The 15,121-nt window shown below is 43.0% G+C and overlaps 1 protein-coding gene across 1 annotated transcript in view; it reads left to right on the top strand.

Moving 5' to 3' along the window:
* Window positions 1-9,665, top strand: part of LOC133644159 (desmoglein-2.1-like) — a 28,893-nt gene extending 19,228 nt beyond the window's left edge. The window contains exons 2-14 of the mRNA XM_062038498.1: window positions 408-527; window positions 1,291-1,449; window positions 1,518-1,659; window positions 1,717-1,883; window positions 1,973-2,107; window positions 2,187-2,372; window positions 3,982-4,418; window positions 4,493-4,635; window positions 4,754-4,975; window positions 5,073-5,315; window positions 5,422-5,552; window positions 5,645-5,872; window positions 5,995-9,665. Coding sequence (XP_061894482.1) covers window positions 408-527; window positions 1,291-1,449; window positions 1,518-1,659; window positions 1,717-1,883; window positions 1,973-2,107; window positions 2,187-2,372; window positions 3,982-4,418; window positions 4,493-4,635; window positions 4,754-4,975; window positions 5,073-5,315; window positions 5,422-5,552; window positions 5,645-5,872; window positions 5,995-7,293 — 3,612 coding nt within the window. The 3' untranslated portion in view covers window positions 7,294-9,665. The remainder of the gene's footprint in view (window positions 1-407; window positions 528-1,290; window positions 1,450-1,517; window positions 1,660-1,716; window positions 1,884-1,972; window positions 2,108-2,186; window positions 2,373-3,981; window positions 4,419-4,492; window positions 4,636-4,753; window positions 4,976-5,072; window positions 5,316-5,421; window positions 5,553-5,644; window positions 5,873-5,994) is intronic.
* Window positions 9,666-15,121: the final 5,456 nt, after the last annotated feature.

Here is a 15,121-nt window from a genome sequence, read left to right as displayed (position 1 = left end):
ATCACACACAAGTAAACACGCTGTAGGGCTGCTTGTATCGCACATGATATCACACACAAGTAAACACGCTGTAGGGCTGCTTGTATCGCACATGACAACGCATAAGTGAACACGCTGCAGCACTGCTTGTATCGCACATGATATCACACACAAGTAAACATACTGCAGTGCTGCTTGTATCTCACATGATATCACACACAAGTAAACATACTGCAGTGCTGCTTGTATCTCACATGATATCACACACAAGTAGTCACGCTGCAGGACTGCTTGTATCACACATGATATCACACACAAGTAAACATGTAGCTTGTATCAGAGATTCTAGATTCCAGTCGTTATTACCCCAACTTGTTATTTTACTGCTGATATCTCGTTTTGAAAGTTAAACATGAAGTATTTTGCAGCTCCAAAGCGTGGAAGCTGGCAGGGACGGCGCTCTGTCGAGACATAAAAGGCACTGGGTGCCGCCGCCAAAACCACTGACGGAAAATAAGGACTACACTCGGGACATATCGGTGGCCAAGGTGAGTAAGAAACATTTAGTTCCAGGGTCTGTTACTTATGGCCACAGTGCTGGGTTGTTTGCTGTGGCTCCCCCCTGTGGTCAAATAGTTTCAGGGTCTGTTACTTATGGCCTCGGTGCTGGGTTGTTTGCTGTGGCTCCCCCCTGTGGTCAAACAGTTCCAAGGTCTGTTACTTATGGCCACAGTGCTGGGTTGTTTGCTGTGGCTCCCCCCTGTGGTCAAATAGTTCCAGGGTCTGTTACTTATGGCCACAGTGCTGGGTTGTTTGCTGTGGCTCCCCCCTGTGGTCAAATAGTTTCAGGGTCTGTTACTTATGGCCACAGTGCTGGGTTGTTTGCTGTGGCTCCCCCCTGTGGTCAAATAGTTTCAGGGTCTGTTACTTATGGCCACAGTGCTGGGTTGTTTGCTGTGGCTCCCCCCTGTGGTCAAATAGTTCCAGGGTCTGTTACTTATGGCCACAGTGCTGGGTTGTTTGCTGTGGCTCTCCCCTGTGGTCAAATAGTTCCAGGGTCTGTTACTTATGGCCACAGTGCTGGGTTGTTTGCTGTGGCTCCCCCCTGTGGTCAAATAGTTCCAGGGTCTGTTACTTATGGCCACAGTGCTGGGTTGTTTGCTGTGGCTCCCCCTGTGGTCAAATAGTTCCAGGGTCTGTTACTTATGGCCACAGTGCTGGGTTGTTTGCTGTGGCTCCCCCCTGTGGTCAAACACAAGAAAATAGTCATGTCCAAATCTCATCCTGATGCTGGACTAAAATGTGTTTCAGATCCATTCCGACTTCGATGATGGCAAAGGTAACCTGCAATACTCCCTGGAAGGGATCGGTGCCAACAAGTCTCCCTTCGACGTGTTTGTGGTGGACCGTAGGACCGGATTAATCCGGGTGACCAAAGTGCTGGACAGGGAGATGATCAGCAGCTACAATGTAAGTTGAGGAGTGAATTTCCTGACATCGTGCAGACTGAGGACAACGTTTGTTGGTTGTGGTTTCAGCTGTCAGGCGTCGCCACGTACAATGACGGAAAATTGGCGGAAAAAAATATTGGCATACGCTTCAAGGTCGTTGACGAGAACGACAATCCCCCAGTGTTCTCCGCCAGCTCGCCTGGGGCGGTGAACGAACTCAGCCCTATAGGTGAGGACCAGACCCCTTTCGGTCCAAAGCATCGCTTTTGACGCACGTGTCTTTCAGGGACCTCGGTCATGCAAATCACAGCGACCGATGCTGATGAACCAAGGAATCCAAACTCTCAGATCTTCTATAGCATTGTGAATCAGATCCCAGCAGGGTCCGGAAACATGTTCGGCATAGGGAGTGATGGAATCATCTTCGTCAATCAGGAGGGCTTGGACAGAGAAGTACTGCATACCATTCGTACAAAAGCACTATGAAGACCAAACGTTCTCCTTCTGTAGTCACTGACAAATGACATTGTTGTACATTTCAGGCTGTAGATTCGTACACGCTGACGGTGAAAGGTCAGGACCTAAACGGCGCGGCAGGCGGGAACAGTGCCACAAGTACTGTCGTCGTTAAAATCAACGACGTGAACGACAACGTTCCGACCCTGGAAAAGGAGGTGGTATGTACAAACTCCACCCTGACACTGACTGAAACTTGTCAAAGCCTGTTCTAAAATCAGGCGGTGGGTTTCTGCTCAGTATGAGGGCAACATTGAGGAGAACACCTACGGTGTGGAGGTGATGCGATTCAACGCACAAGACTTGGACTTGGAGGGCACGGAAAACTGGGAATCCGAGTTTGCCATCACCAAGGGCAACGAGGCCGGCTACTTCAGCATCGTATCAGACCCAAAGACCAACACAGGCATCCTCATGCTTGATAAGGTACTAGCAAATAAGGAAATGAATCATTCATGGTCTTACTACCTGGCTCCTCTTCACTGCACGGAAACACAAGGCGACTGTGACTACCAGGGACTTGTAAGAATTTAACAGTTCCAAGCGAGGCTTCCACAGCAAGTGAAATGTGAAGCATGGGTGCCCCCTGCTGTTGGTTAGCTAGAAGTGATCTCAAGCACCATTTTTTAAACTGTAAGTGATGCCTCCTCCACTCACTACGAGGGTTTTCACCATACCAAAATGTCAGAAGTCGACACGGAGACCTAAGATTTTCAAGGATTCTCCATACTGATGCCATGATAACCATTGAAAAAACTGAACCCATGTACCATATAATTCACTATTTTATTGACAACTGTTTCAAAGTGTCAAGTATTTAGGATCACTGTGCTTCAACATTGTTTTGCACAGAATTCCACTTGCAGTACCCAGCAGGCACACCGCTGAGAACTTGTTGAATTAGGTCAAACCTAACGATGGAACAAATTGCTTTTTGACAACGTCTAATCAATGTTGGGTTCTGGCGTTGATTTGACATTGAAATGTGGTCATTTCCCAACCAATATTCTACAACGTAAATACAACGTTGAACCAACATGCTTTTTGACAACGTTTAATCAATGTTGGGTTCCGGCGTTGATTTGACGATTGAAATTTGGTCATTTCCCAACCAAAAACGTGGATCCAACATTAGACTTCAGCGTTGTCTCAATGTACAAATACAACTCTATTGCAACATTGTTTCAAAGTCAGTTTTAAAGGACATGTACGTATAATCAATGCTGTATCAATGTCTTGTGCCTGCTGGGTATCGGCCTGTAGCCTGTCAGTATATCAAAATAAAATATACTGTGCTTATAAATATGCTGATAAAAAACAATAGTCGGCTATTTTGCATTCTGATAAGAAAAGCCGTGGCGTGGAGCCTTCAAGTGTACAAAACAAATAATATTGTTGTTAATATTCTTTCAATATGGTGATAGCATGACATCATCTTGTCATTTGTAATGAAATATGCTAATACAAAGGCTAGAAAAATGTTTAAAAACTAATATTTGTGCTTTTATTCACTAATGGCATCAACGTTTCAGCCTTCTTTAATTATGTTAAACATTTTTGCAAAATGTTTCCGTTTTTGCAGTTTTATTTTTGTCTTTATTTCTAAAAAAAATGTTTAATGACTTTTGACATGGCTTGTCGAGGAAAAGATGTCGTACAGCATTGGGTACTGACGATACTGAAAATGCAGGTCTCGATGTATTTTTTGCATGTTGGTAATGACTTGGTGTTGAAGTACCAGTACTTTTCATGACCCTACACGCTATTAAACAAAAACTTTTGAATATTCCCACGTCTTCAAGAATCTATCCTTACCCTTAAAGATACATTTTTGCTCTGATTGAAACGTAGGTTGAACCTCAACAGGGATCCAGGGCGTGTGGTAGTGTCCATTTAATTGTACAGGTCAACATTGGAGTCACAATCATCTTCACAGTTGAAGCCTGCGAATGTTGAAAATGTCTCAAAATGGTGTAGAGACCTAGTCAATCCACACAAATCCAATTCACCAAATTTTGTCTGTACTTTTCTACAGGCAGTGGACTATGAAAATGTGAAAAACCTGGATCTAGGGGTCGCTGTAAGGAACAAGGCTGGACCCTACAGTGAAAGTATCATTAGTTTCGGTGGAGGAGCGGGTGGAGGAGGAGGCGGCGGAGGAGGCGGCGGCGGAGGCGGCGGCGGAGGCGGCGGCGGAGGCGGTGGCGGAGGCGGTGGCGGAGGCGGCGGCGGAGGTGGCGGCGGCGGCGGATCATCTTCATCGTCATCCTGGTCATCAACATCATGGCAAAGCTCGACACATAAGACCTATCCCGTCAAAATCAACGTAAAGAATCAGCGTGAAGGACCACATTTTGATCCCAAAGTCAAAGTGATTTCCATGTCAGAAGGAGGCTCCACCAACATTAGGGACATTATTGCCCGTTACCAAGCAATAGACCAAGACACTGGGAAACCAGCTGAGAAAGTCAGGTGAGTGGCTAGACATAGACTGTGTGTCCAGACACCAACGCACCATCCGACTGATTGTTTGCATTCTGGTATAGATATGTTAAAGGTTCTGACCCTGACAACTGGCTCACCATTGACCCAGACACTGCTGAGATCAAAATGAATAAGATGCCTGACAGAGAGTCTATGTACCTGGTTAATGGGACGTACTACGCCAAAGTACTCTGCATTTCGGAAGGTACACTACTCTATGAACACAGTCTTCTTCAGACCCTCATGTCATGGAAGAACAGGGTGTGTGTTTTCATAAGAAATGGAAGAAAAGCTGAATATTCTTGGTGTGTTTCCATAAACAGACATGCCCTCGAGCACCGCCACTGGCACTGTGGCCATCCAGGTAGAAGATTTTAATGACCACTGTCCCACCCTGACCAGTACCATCGAGACTCTGTGCCTTCCAAACGATGCTGTTTTTGTCACCGCTGTTGACGAGGACGACTTCCCAAACGGAGCTCCTTTCACTTTTGAAATCATCCCAGAGGGCACAGAAGGAAAATGGCTGGTGGAGCGTCTAAATGGTGAGGAGACTGAAGAGAACACACGGTCTAGTTTGGACCATTTAGTGTAAATCTGGACCCGACCAATGAATGTAATTGTGTGTGTTGCTGTGTGCAGATACTACTGCCATCCTCAGGACCCAGGAGCCCCTGTGGCCTGGTTTACAGCAGGTGGAATTGCTGGTAAAGGACGAGCAGGGGGTAGCATGCCCGGAACCGCAGAAGGTGACTGTCCAAGCGTGTACCTGCGAGGACGGAGTGATTTGTGGAAGACGAGGCGCCCAGGGCCAGCCAGACAAAAAAACAGAGTTAGGACCTGCAGGCATCGGACTTCTATTGCTTGGCCTGCTTCTTCTACTACGTGAGTGTGTCCAACTACTGTCGAGATCATTGGGGTTTATAGTCTAACGGATGCTGAGGGTCAAACCTGATTGGTTCATATTAAAATAAACATTTTGTTTCCACAGTTATCCCTCTACTGCTGCTCTTCTGCCAATGTGGTAGCGCTGCAGCTATGCCGGGAGCCTTTGCCGATATGCCTTTTGACACCAAATCACACCTCATTAATTACCGCACCGAGGGCCAAGGAGAGAACACGGTTTGTAGTGGAACCATCTTTGTTAGACTGTGCTACTTTGTTTTTTTACATATGCAAAATAAATATCATGTTTGGTATGAACTTTCTTGCAGGAAGTGCCACTAATGAACATGCCGACACAAGTGGACGCAGGTGACATCTCCATGATAAATGAACCAGTCCAGATGAACATGTTTCCAAGGAACAACATGAGTGACCTAAGAGAGTCAACAGTGGGAATGAGAAACATACGAGGCAGTGGGTTTGAAATGAGAACGGCAGGAGAAAGCTATGACGACATAGCCCTACCACATCACATCCTCAGAGAGTACTATGCACAGGTGTGAACATACCTCTGCCTTTTTAAATGTCCTAATGATTTGGATTTACAAACACAGATTCTAACATTTTGGGGGAACATTTTACAACCAAATCAAAACATGTTTTTGTCTTCTTTCAACAGAAGATGAACAGTGGAGGAGATCTTGCCGTGAAAGATGCTCTCTTGGCATATGACTTTGAGGGTCAAGGCTCCGCCGCTGGCTCAGTGGGCTGCTGCAGCCTCCTTGAATCTGACAACGACTTGCAGTTCCTCGATGATCTTGGGCCAAAGTTCAAGACCCTGGCAGAGGTGTGCGGTGGCAAGAAAATCCAACAAGAAGTTGTCGTCCCGGTTGTGCCCGAACCCCGACCAGAACCTCCCAAGCTGCCACCAGTTGTCCCTAAAGTAGAACATACTGTGATCAAAGAGACGGATCGCTCTCAGGTACTGAAGAGCAACACAACAACCACAGTGGTGGAAGGGGTACAAAATCAAGGCCAGATGTTCCTGCTCCAACCGCAGTCGCCTGTCTACTACACCACCACTGCCCCTGTGCTGCAGCCCATGCAGTACATGGTCCAGCCGCAAGTTCAGAACACCATGGTGCTGACTGAGGCACCAGTTACTAACATGCAGGGCATGATGCTAGCGGCACCCACACAAGGCATGCTAGTGTCTGGTGGACAAGCCCAGGGCCCCGGCATGGTGCTGGTTACTGGCACCCAAGCAGCACCTGCACAAGGCATGGTGGTCCAAGGAGGGAAGGTGGTCTCTAGTAGAAAGGCTCATGGGCCTGGCATGGTGATGGTTACTGGCACCCAGGCAGCCTCTGCACCAGGCATGATACTTCAGGGACAAACAATGGTAACCAGCGGAAAAGCTAGAGCCCCCAGTGTGGTACTGGTAGACAAAAGTGGGATCCATACCAGCGGAGCAAATCTGATCAACACTGGAGGACTAGCAAGCTCCCAAGTCGTGATAGAAGGCAAAGCCCCAGTAGGGAAAGGGAAAGTGAGGTCAAGCCAAACCTCCCTCAAACAAGGTGGCATCCTACTGCCAGGAGGGTTGGCTAGTGTACAAGGTCAACACCAAGGTGGCATCCTACTGCCAGGAGGGTTGGCTAGTGTACAAGGCCAAACCCAAGGTGGCATCCTACTGCCAGGAGGGTTGGCTAGCATGCAAGGCCAAGGCCAAGGTGGTTACCTACTGCAAGGAGGGTCCGCTGGCGTACAAGGCCAACCCCAAGGTGGCATCCTACTGCCAGGAGGGTTGGCTAGCATGCAAGGCCAAGGCCAAGGTGGTTACCTACTGCAAGGAGGGTCCGCTGGCGTACAAGTCCAACCCCAGAGCAGCATGACAACTAAGTCCAGCACCACAGTGAGCCGAGTCCCGACCTACCGCAAGGTGGTGGTGCAGGAGGAGAAACTCACTGAACTGTGACCCGACAAATGGACTTTTTAAAGCAATGCAAACTTTTGTCAAGGTAGTTCAAGTATGTTCTTGCTGTGCAATTTTTTTCGGTGGCGGGCGTTGTGCAGCAGTTTGCCTCCAAGTGACGCTACATGTGGTTAAGTACTCGTACTCCCACTTGATGTATTCGATTGGTGCTTGAACACAGTCAACACACCCATGGAAGGCCACCTGGATTGTCTTCTGTGGAATGAAGCTCCCTGTGAGCCCGCCTGCTGTGTTTGCTTGGCTGAATTCAAGAAGGTTCCATTGTCAGCTCCACTCGCATATATGGGCTCTTAGCCAAGGAACATTCTAGATGCCGATCATTAATCAGCATCTAATCTTTGCTTTTTTTCCTACTTTTTTAACAATTTGGCAAAAGGATTTCAGGATCAGCAAGAATTACAACGACATCTACACAATCTGCAACTGGATGGAAATACAGTTCTTGTCTAATGTTCGCCTTTCTGGGGAGAATTGCAACAACATTTTGGAGCTTGTCCAGTTTTTCTACGCCAAACCTGTCCAAGTACACCTTCGTGGACCTTGCTTTGTGCACCGGGTGCAAAAAAGGGTCTTCGGACAAGGTTGGAACTTGAAACTGTCCAAAATATATTTCTAAGAAGAATTCATGTTTGCAACCAACCAAGGACTCATTCACTGGATTGTTGACCCATGTGGTGTACTTTCTCTTAACTGTAGCATTAAACAGGATGTAACGCACTTTGTTACACAACTGCAATAAAAAAAACTAAGACAACACATCTCAGATAGGGATGGGCACCAAATTTGGTACTTTTTTAAAGTACCGACCGAAGCTCGTCGCCACCACCGGGTACCGAATCACGTGAAATCAAACGGTACCATATTTGATACCTTTGTCACACGCAACTTCCTGTCCGGTTTCACTTGGCTTTTCGTCACGGACTGCCTCTGGGTAATGTTACAACTTTCCATGCCGACAAAGCAAGAATACCTGAGAGAAAGCGCTCAAAAGTATGAACTTGTTGCTAATTTACTTTGGATATGCCATATACATGCTACTGATTAGCATTAGCGATTTAACATGGCGATTGCAAGACCTCCAAATGTGGCTTTAAAAACTACACTGTAAATTATTTGCCACTTAAAATCTTATTTCTAGAAATTTCCTCAGTTTTAAAAGCTATTTACTTGTTCTAGTCATGGACTTTACATCATAATCTTAATTTTAGCATAAATAATTTGATCTTGTCTATTTTTGTTGAAAAATGTGTCCAATTAAGAAAATAACGATTCAAATAGGATATGTTTGTGTTCCGCCACATGGAAAATCTGGTTTAAAGATTCCTATGACCCAATTTGTCACGGTTTACCTGACACATGAAACGTGACGGCACACGGCAGTAGAGTGTTGGATATCTTCAAATGTGTTTTGTGTCAATTCCAACTTTGACCACAGTGTCAGTTGCTATGTAGAGTGGCGCTTTCCATCATTTTCAGCAGACTGTATTGTAAACTGACCAACCCGCACTCCTCCTCTCACGCGAGATCCACCCAGGAATGGGGCCATATGAATCCCGTCCCTAACACACCAGGAATGCTTCATTTAAGAATGGCAAGTCAAACAACGCTTCTTTTCAGAATAAAATACCTTTTTCTAGGTTAAAAGTCCCGCAATTTGTAGATACACAAATGAAATCAACTCGCTGCATGAAGAGATCTGACAGCCCCAGAAGGGCTAGTAAGTAAGTAAGTAAGTAAGTCAGTAAGTAAGTAAGTAAGTAAGTCAGTAAGTAAGTCAGTCAGTCAGTAAGCATGAAGAGACCTAAAGAAGATATGAAGAGAGCATTTCACCATTTTTGTTTTTTTCCAACAAATGTAGTCTTTTTATCTTATTTTTGGTCAGCTCTTTTTGCAGCGTACAACTAAAAGAAAAAGGTTCAACTCTACCAGCCGCTGTGTAGTAAGTACAATACTAACAGTACAAAGACTTTGTGGGACTCCACAAAAGACTGGACTACGGCAACACACCGAGGACACACGGAAATGAACTCATACTTGCAAATAAGACTGAAAAGTGTGAGAAAAGAAGAGATAATAACAAGATGAAATATTGTTTGGACCAGAAAGAAACACATTTATATTTACTAGCGCACACAAAAGTAGCAAATGTGCGTAAAAGGTACCCATCCTTATTCTCAGGTCCAGTGTGGAAAAAGTTCATCAAGCTTAAAAAAACAAGCTAAAAACAACAAGAAAAAAAGCTCCTTGATGCGTGTTGGGTTGTGTTTGAGGGCTATGTTGTGTTTTTGTACGCCAGGAGAAGGTTTTTGTCTTCTTTTTTTTAAAAGCCTTAAATAAATAAATAAATAAATAAAAGACGGTGTGGTAAGTTTGGAATTTGTTCCGGCGTCTCAAACCACGACTCATTGGTATTCCTGTCTTTGTGACACATGTTAGAAAAAACACTTCCTGTATTACCGGCCCACCTGTACACACACACACACACACACACACACACACACACACACACACATATATTGTACAAACCCCGTTTCCATATGAGTTGTGAAATGGTGTTAGATGTAAATATAAACAGAATACAATGATTTGCAAATCCTTTTCAAGCCATATTCAGTTGAATATGCTACAAAGACAACATATTTCATGTTCAAACTCATAAACTTTTTTTTTTTTTTGCAAATAATAATTAACTTATAATTTCATGGCTGCAACACGTGCCAAAGTAGTTGTGAAGGGACATGTTCACCACTGTGTTACATGGCCTTTCCTTTTAACAACACTCAATAAACAATTGGGAAGTGAGGAAACTAATTGTTGAAGCTTTGAAAGTGGAATTCTTTCCCATTCTTGTTTGATGTAGAGCTTCAGTGGTTCAACAGTCCGGGGGTCTCCGCTGTCCTATTTTAGGCTTCATAATGCGCCACACATTTTCCATGGGAGACAGGTCTGGACTGCAGGTGGGCCAGGAAAGTACCCGCACTCTTTTTTTACGAAGCTACGCTGTTGTAACACATGCTGAATGTGGCTTGGCATTGTCTTGCTGAAATAAGCAGGGGCGTCCATGAAAAAGACGGCGCTTAGATGGCAGCATATGTTGTTCCAAAAGCTGTATGTACCTTTCAGCATTAATGGTGCCTTCACAGATGTGTAAGTTACCCATGTATTGGCCACTAATACACCCCCATACCATCACACATGCTGCCTTTTACACTTTCACCCTAGAACATGTCTTGGCCACTAATACACCCCCATACCATCACACACTAATACACCCCCATACCATCACACATGCTGCCTTTTACACTTTGCGTGGATAACAGTCTGGATGGTTCGCTTCCCCTTTGGTCCGGATGACACAATGTGGAATATTTCCAAAAACAAATTGAAATGTGGACTCGTCGGACCACAGAACACTTTTCCACTTTGCATGAGTCCATCTTAGATGATCTCGGGCCCAGAGAAGCCGGCGGCGTTTCTGGGTGTTGTTGATAAATGGCTTTCGCTTTGCATAGTAGAGCTTTAACTTGCACTTACAGATGTAGCGACCAACTGTATTTAGTGACAGTGGGTTTCTGAAGTGTTCCTGAGCCCATGTGGTGATATCCTTTAGAGATTGATGTCGGCTTTTGATACAGTGCCGTCTGAGGGATGGAAGGTCACGCTCATTCAATGTTGGTTTCCGGCCATGCTGCTTACGTGCAGTGATTTCTCCACATTCTCTGAACCTTTTGATGATATTACGGAGCGTAGATGTTGAAATCACTACATTTCTTGCAATTGCACTTTGAGAAAGGTTGTTCTTAAACTGTTTGACTATTTGCTCACGCAGTTGTGGACAAAGTGGTGTACCTCGCCCCATCCTTTCTTGTGAAAGACTGAGCATTTTTTGGGAAGCTGTTTTTATAGCCAATCATGGCACCCACCTGTTCCCAATTAGCCTGCACACCTGTGGGATGTTCCAAATAAGTCTTTGATGAGCATTCCTCAACTTTATCAGTATTTATTGCCACCTTTCACAACTTCTTTGTCACGTGTTGCTGACATCAAATTATAAAGTTAATGGTAGGGTATTTTTATTTTTATTCATTTATTTTTTTTGTCATAAAAAAATACAATCATGTGTGCTTACGGACTGTATCCCAGCAGACTGTATTGATCTATATTGATATATAATGTAGGAACCAGAAATATTAATAACAGAAAGAAACTAATCAGCTAAGTCAAGATGGCGGCGCCCTGACGGGCTGCGGCTTGCAGACGCTCATGGTAGTATAGAACAGTTTGGCAAAAATACCGGACAATTCTTTAAATGTCATGGCTGGCTTCCAGCGTGGACACTCCGTGGTCACATACGACCGCCAGACAATTCTAGATGTGGATAGATCGGGCCGTTTTGAACTGAAAGATGCGTGTACGTTGGACCTCCTCGCTAGCATGGGAATACTTCGCCGGCTACATCCAGCGGCCTTTGACGCAGCGGAGTCAAGTAGCAGCGGGGACCGTCAACGGAAGACACGTAAGCGGTGTGATCGGAAGCAGAAGCGGGGATGCCGAGCGGGGCTAACAACAAAGCTAAAGGCTAATCCCCACAGAACGCCGCTTCCTTCCATTCTGCTTTCAAACGTCCAATCTCTGGAGAAACTGGACTACCTGAAGCTGGATTTAAATGCAAGACGCGAGATGAGAGACTGCTGCGCCATATTTCTAACAGAAACGTGGTTGAAACCATCCGTTCCGGACGAGGCAGTTAGCATCGAGGGGCTAACTATGTTCTGGTCGGACAGGAGCAGCACTCTCACTGGTAAATCCCGAGGCGGTGGTGTTTGCATATACGTCAATAATCACTGGTGCAATAATGGGAAGATAGTATCACATCACTGCTCTCCTGATGTTGAACTATTAACTATAAAATGCAGGCCATTTTATTTACCCAGGGAATTCAGTGCTATGATCTTCACAGTAGTGTACATTCCCCCCAGTGCTAACACCAAAGAAGCTTTGAATGCTTTGTACTGCTCCATCGATGAACTGCTAACTACACATTGTTGCGTTGACCAGCATTCCTCCAATGGGGAATTCAAATTGCTAGTCTCTCCCAGATTGTTTTTATGGCACATAAGCTGATGTTTATATTCAATCACCAGGCAGAAGTTGGTATTTTGTGGTTTATTCTCCAAGCTTACTGCGTACTGTGCAAGCGTACTGTGCAATCTACTAATAAAATAGAATATGTACTGTACTGTGCAATCTACTAATAAAATAGAATATGTACTGTACTGTGCAATCTACTAATAAAATAGAATATGTATGTACTGTGCAATCTACTAATAAAATGGAATATGTATTGTACTGTGCAATCTACTAATAAAATAGAATATGTACTGTACTGTGCAATCTACTAATAAAATAGAATATGTACTGTACTGTACAATCTACTAATAAAATAGAATATGTACTGTACTGTGCAATCTACTAATACAAGTTTCAATCAATCAATCAATCAATACCTACTGAGCCTACGGTGCTGTTAAGTTATTGTGGCTCAATTTGCATTCTTTTTTTTTTATTTTAATGTATTATTATTGAATATATATTATTGTTTTAGTTGCTGAAGAGATATTCCTGCCTCTGAATTTGCTCATTGCTATTTTTATGTTTTTGTGCATTATTTGTTGGCGTCATCGTTAAAGGAGCAGGTTACTCATCAGTTACTCAGTACTTGAGTACTTTTTTCACAACATACTTTTGACTTTTACTCCAGTAAATATTTGGGTGACTCCTCCTTACTTTTACTTGAGTAATACATCTCTAAAGTAACAGTACTCTTACTTGAGTACACTTCCTGGCTGCTCTCCCACCTCTGCTCTCTATTGGCAGAATGAAAAGTGTTGATGTTTTCAAAAGCTGCCAGCCACTCACAAAGCTGAAATACTTGTTTTGCTGCGGGAGAACTAATTATTCAGCCGGCTTCTCGTAAAGTTGGTAGATCCAGGTGCTGCATTACTTAGGTCCAGGTTCTAAAGTCGTAATCAGCAAGAATCTGAAGCAGGCAAAAGTCGTAAAATTCCTGTTAGGGCGCAAACTTCACTTTAACTTCTTGTTTGAACATAAACCACTCAGCAGGATTAGGATGGTGGCATATATATATATATATATATATATATATATATTAGGGGTGTGGGGAAAAATCGATTCAAATTTGAATCACGATTCTCACGTTGTGCGATTCAGAATCGATTCTCTTTTTTTTTTTTAAATCGATTTTTGTTTTTTTCATTTATTTTTATTTTTTTTATTTTTTTTTTTTATCCTTTTTTTTTTTTTTTTTTTTTTTTTTTTTTAAATGAGGCAATCCAACAAAACAATACACAGCAATACCATAACAATGCAATCCAATTGCAAAAGCAAAGCCGAGCCAGCAACACTCAGAAGTGCAATAAACACAACAATTGAGAGGAGACACAAACACCACACACAACAATTGAGAGGAGACACAAACACCACACACAACAATTGAGAGGAGACACAAACACCACACACAACAATTGAGAGGAGACACAAACACCACACACAACAATTGAGAGGAGACACAAACACCACACACAACAATTGAGAGGAGACACAAACACCACACACAACAATTGAGAGGAGACACAAACACCACACACACAACAATTGAGAGGAGACACAAACACCACACACAACAATTGAGAGGAGACACAAACACCACACACAACAATTGAGAGGAGACACAAACACCACACACAACAATTGAGAGGAGACACAAACACCACACACAACAATTGAGAGGAGACACAAACACCACACACAACAATTGAGAGGAGACACAAACACCACACACAACAATTGAGAGGAGACACAAACACCACACACAACAATTGAGAGGAGACACAAACACCACACACAACAATTGAGAGGAGACACAAACACCACACACAACAATTGAGAGGAGACACAAACACCACACACAACATTTGAGAGGAGACACAAACACACAAAAGTAGTGAAACAAAAATGAATATTATCAACAACAGTATCAATATTAGTTACAATTTCAACATAGCAGTGATTAAAAATCCCTCATTGACATTATCATTAGACATTTATAAAAAAAGAACAATAGTGTGACAGTGGCTTACACTTGCATCACATCTCATAAGCTTGACAACACACTGTGTCCAATATTTGCACAAAGATCAAATAAGTCATATTTTTGCTTCATTTAATAGTTGAAACAAATGTACATTATTGCAATCAGTTGATAAAACATTGTCCTTTACAATTATAAAAGCTTTACTACTCTGCTTGCATGTCAGCAGACTGGGGTAGATCCTGATCAAATATATGTATTACATCAATAGACAATCCTTTTCAATCGGGTAAAAAATAGTTTTTGAATCGAGAATCGTGTTGAATTGAAAAAAAATCGATTTTGAATCGAATCGTGACCCCAGGAATCGATATTCAATCAAATCATGGGACACCCAAAGATTCGCAGCAGCCCTTTTATATATATATATATATATATATATATATATATATATATATATATATATATATATATATATATATATATATATATATATGTGTGGGAAAAAATCACAAGACTATTTCATCTCTACAGGCCTGTTTCATGAGGGTTTCCTCAATCATCAGGAGATTTTTTATATATATTATATATATATATATATATATATATATATATATATATATATATATATATATATATATATATATATATATATATATATATATATATGTATGTATATATATATATATATATATATAT

This window comes from Entelurus aequoreus, linkage group LG27 (assembly GCF_033978785.1).
Source record: "Entelurus aequoreus isolate RoL-2023_Sb linkage group LG27, RoL_Eaeq_v1.1, whole genome shotgun sequence".
Lineage (NCBI taxonomy): Eukaryota > Metazoa > Chordata > Actinopteri > Syngnathiformes > Syngnathidae > Entelurus > Entelurus aequoreus.
This window is presented reverse-complemented; position numbering and strand designations above follow the sequence as displayed.